General features: G+C 40.4%; 1 protein-coding gene across 3 annotated transcripts in view; it reads right to left on the bottom strand.

The window, feature by feature from the left end:
- The window catches only part of pdia5 (protein disulfide isomerase family A, member 5), a 63,725-nt gene that overhangs the window by 36,621 nt on the left and 22,653 nt on the right, over window positions 1–4,451 (bottom strand). For all 3 annotated transcript variants that reach the window (XR_002276915.1, XM_020623984.1, XM_020623982.1), the window contains exons 6-8: window positions 3,594–3,686; window positions 1,641–1,701; window positions 800–867 (exon numbers count right to left, since the gene is read on the bottom strand). Coding sequence is in view for 2 of the 3 variants with exons in the window: in XM_020623984.1 (XP_020479640.1) it covers window positions 800–867; window positions 1,641–1,701; window positions 3,594–3,686 (222 nt within the window). In the remaining variant the exon portion in view is untranslated. The remainder of the gene's footprint in view (window positions 1–799; window positions 868–1,640; window positions 1,702–3,593; window positions 3,687–4,451) is intronic.

The following is a 4,451-nucleotide window of genomic DNA, read 5'->3' as shown; positions in this document are numbered from 1 at the left end:
CATCTGTGCTCTTCCTGTCAGTAGAACTGTGGAAGCAAATGGATTCACAGAAGATGCACAGTGAGCTGCAGAGTGACACGAGTGCCGACCGACTGCCACAGGGACTCCTGTGTAAACAGTATTAGGCAGGTGGTCATAATGTTATGGCTGGTCAGTGTACACGTCAAAATAAATGTAAAAAACAGAAATTATACAATCAAAGCAACTCCTCACATTAGTTTTAGTAATTTCAGTCTGAGACTTTAGGCAGTGCCTTTACCCCTTCCTGTGCCCATGATCCTACAGTATGTTCACTCAAACCTTTCACTATTATTCTCTAGCAATAACAGGCCCACTCCCTAAATCGATCTCGGCCTCACACACAAACCACTCTGCGTTCTGTGCTTGTATGCATACCATTCATTTCAAGTTCAGCACCTTTTCACTACTCATAAGCAAGCTTAGTAATCAAACAACCAGGTGGCTAATTATCCTTTCATTCATAATGCAAACATGAGGTTCTCCTCTAAACACAAATATAGTATAGATCATCAGGGCTTCTGAAATTCCTTTAAAGGTCAGCTGTGAATTTATTCTACTTGTGAGAAATTCTGTGGGTAATACAACCAAGGGAATCTTTCATTTCAACTAGACTGACACAATGTACTCTTGTGGATTGCCGCGCTAACGTCCAGACATTCACTGCTGACACATCTCATCTCATCTGCAACCATCAGAGAAGGGTGGAAATAGATCAGGGCCAGTTAATACAGTCAGACAGCTGACCGAGTGGGCAGGGGGGACACATTCAAAGACTTACATATCTTCCCTTTGTCTCTGTGGCCGCTTGTTGAAAGATCGGCTGCATTCTCTTACACACACCACACCCTGCACACACAATAGAACAGCAGAGGTTATTACAGACAAGTCAATGGTACCCCTGCTCTCACAGCATCAATACCACTGTCAAAATCCTTTTCCTACTATCTGCTAGGGAAATTGCTTTTTGTCAATAGCAAGCTTGCAGTGTGCCATCTCCTGTGAAAGCTATGATATACTGACAGACACCGAGCATAATAACAGCAAAACGCACTGAAGCATTTTCTACTGAGCAGTGATAGGAGACAAGACAATTAAGTCCACACATGACAGAGTTCTTTAAGCGCTGTTGACACAATCAGTAGGTTTATCAATTAGCCATTCAACTACATTTAGTTAAAATGTGATTAACAAATCAACTGTTTGACTCATTTAACAAGAATCTGTCTCTTTAGAAAACAGTGAGAATTAGCAGATTTCTTCTTTTATGTTACTGTAGAGTGAACGTCTTTGTGTTTGGACTGATGCTCAAACAAAAGAAACTATCTGAAGATGATCAGCAACTTGTTTGTTGTTTTTGATTATTAAAACTCCACAGCATGTTCAAAGACAGTGTTAATAAATGTAGAAAAACTAAAGACAGTGCAGTATTGATCCTGTCTACATTCATTATACTCTCTTCAAATCGTGGCATCTTATATGCTAAGTTCATTTCATATTCTCTGCACGTTAATAGATGCTGTCAGTTTCTCTGCCTCACAATATGTTCAGTCTAGCAAAGAGAGCAGCACTTGTCCCTGTTACTGTGAGCTACTGAACACTATAATAATGAAAAGACTCACATGGAGCGTAGAACATCATAAGGACCGGCCGCTCCTCTTTCTTCAGCAGCTTCCTGAAGTCCTTAAAAACAGTAAGATGATTAAGAAGCTTCATTACCTACAGTAGAAATCTTAAATATTTACTGTAGCTACAGTGACTTCTGAAGGTAATCTGTGCACTTTTAGCGCTTTATTGTGTGGCGACCCCTAACGGGAACAGACAAAAGTACTATTAGTAGATTTGTTCATTTTATTGCACATTTATTAAAAAGCCAAAACTTGAATTTCTCATTTCCAAAACTATTCAGACCCTTTGTGCTCAGGTGCATCCTATTTGTTTTAAGGTGTGCGTTGACATCACAGGCCTTAATGTTCAAACCTGATTTTTTCATTAGAGCCAATTTCCATTTGTGTTGATGGTTCACATTCATGCTTGTAGGTGCCATTATTCAACTCCAGGGTGAAAGCTGCTGACATCCACATGTGCAGATTTAAATGAAACATGAGCCATGTGCACACAAGAATAACAACGTCATTTGTGCAACAGTCAAATCCTGCAGCTACAATAAGTTCCTTCCAGTTTGGCTCTGTGACACTGAATGATGGCGACAGGCAATATGTGCAAGTGTAAAAAAGTGAAGCATTAAAAAAACCCTCTGTGGCCCAGAGCTTAAAGGATAAGACAGGCCATCTTTTTACAGTAATAGTATTTTCATCAATCTCCATACAGAGACTAAAACATCAGTGAATTGCCTCTGCTCATGGTTAATGTCTATCAGCTGTCAGACCTGGATCGGCTTGTTCATCTGTGTGATACAGTCTGTACGATTAAAAACACATCAGAGAGACGCACCGCTGCACTAGATGACTAGCGGAATGTAAACAAAGCACATGATGTCGTGCATGCATAGGTGACTTACCCTCGCTTCAGAAAATTATGGCTGTTGGGAGCTTTTTGGGCAACATACTCGGGTCTGGGGTTTGCTAATGAAGAAACATGTCACCCATGTTTCACTTATGTGCTTTTAATCCTTTTTGAACAACGGAGGTCTATGGCACAGACGAACAAGCTGATTCTGGACCGACACACTGTCAGACATTAATGCTGAGTAGAGGCAAATCATTGGTGGTTTTAGTCTCTGTATGGAGACTGGTGAAGATACTTCATATAGAAAATGACCAGCCTTATCAATAAAGCTTATTACATGCCAGCGTAGACCAAGCCACTTGTTTTCTCCTCTCCGAGTGACTTGGATCTGATCTTTTCATGGATGTGTGAAGAAATCTGACTGATGGCAAACATGTTTTATCTGTTTACATGAGACAATAAAAGTGAATACTTTCAGAAACCACAGTAAAGTGGTGCTACAAGTGCTACATTTGTCCAAAACACCACTGACAAATGGTGCTACATTTGTCCAAAACACCACTGAGGTTAGTATTCTAAAAGTGCTTCTCTGTTTAGCACACAAAGCTCTAAATTAACTGAGCACACCATCATCTCTGCTTTATCAGCAGCATTAGACTGTGCACTTTACACAGTCATCACATTAGCAAAGACAGAAAAAAGGGCTTTTCTTCTTTACAGCAGGTAAATTAGGCCACATACCAGTTTCTCTTCCTCATCATCACCTTCATGAGCTCAGCTGCTTCCTTAAAAAACCCTACTCAGCACAATGTTATGTTGACAAAGTCAACAAGGCTTTAGGTACGAGTGGACAGGCGGCTGAAAACCGACCGGACTGCTGTTCATTAAAGGGCTTTTTAAAATGCATTATACATCTCTGGGTGTCTTGCGGTTTGTGTTGCAGAGGTGGACATGCTGCTGATCAAACCCTCACATTACCTGCTTCCTTGTAATCACAGTAGCTGTTTGTCCATATTAATGTTCTGGATGTCTTCTGTTACCAGTGCAGTCAAAGCTGCTTCATGATTTATCCAGAGCCCAAAATGCTGTTTAGGTTTCCTACTTACTTTTTCTGTCTCTAGGTGAACGATGTCTTTCGCCTCAGGGTTCTCCTCCCACAGCGGGGGTCCTGATGGGTCTTTCAAGAACGCTACCATGGACTGAATGGAGGAACACCAAAACAAAGACAGGAAAGTCACAGTGATGATTCTTTCAAATTCCAACAAAGGCATTACTTACATCATGCAAAAACTTGTCACTGGCACAAAATATTCCTGTGAGCAACCGAGTGACTGGAGCTGATTTACGTGCACTGCTGAAGTCCCTGCTAAAATTAGTACAGGCGACACTGTAGGCTGTGCCAGATGGAAGCTCCTATAGACCAACATGTTTGTGCAGCCCACAGGTGTCAAAGCCATTTCAAAAGCTTTAAGTGTCTAGAAATGGGTTTGGTAAAGCTTCCTGTAAATAAAATGAACCATATGTCTGTAGAAGCAACAGCAGGGAACATTCAGCAGTGTAACAGTGACAGTGTGGACACAGGCAGAATATTTAATGCCTGTCAAGTTATTATCAGGATTACTTTGTAATGATTTAAAGTGAGACATTTGGTGTTTTATTGTTTCAGATGCTTTTTCATCTGTCAGGAAAATAAATACAGGCAAACACTAGTAAGCAGAATAATAAAACCATGGCAGCCAAACAAAGTGCAGCAGCTATCAAATGTCCTTATGATGGGTTTATTTTGAACTCACTAAAAACTAACAGATGAAATGAGTTCTACATATTTCACTGAGTCTTATCTTATGGCCACACAGGGAAAGTAACTGAGTACATTTACACAAGTGTTGTACTTAATAACTGGAGAGAACCAAGCATTAACAACACTGTATAGGACTCTTTTAAGGTAGAAGCACATTTATTTT

The sequence above is a fragment of the Monopterus albus genome, unplaced genomic scaffold, assembly GCF_001952655.1.
Source record: "Monopterus albus unplaced genomic scaffold, M_albus_1.0 scaffold318.1, whole genome shotgun sequence".
Taxonomy (NCBI): Eukaryota; Metazoa; Chordata; class Actinopteri; order Synbranchiformes; family Synbranchidae; genus Monopterus; species Monopterus albus.
Note: the sequence above shows the minus strand (reverse complement) of the source record. Positions and strands in the feature narration are given on the sequence as shown.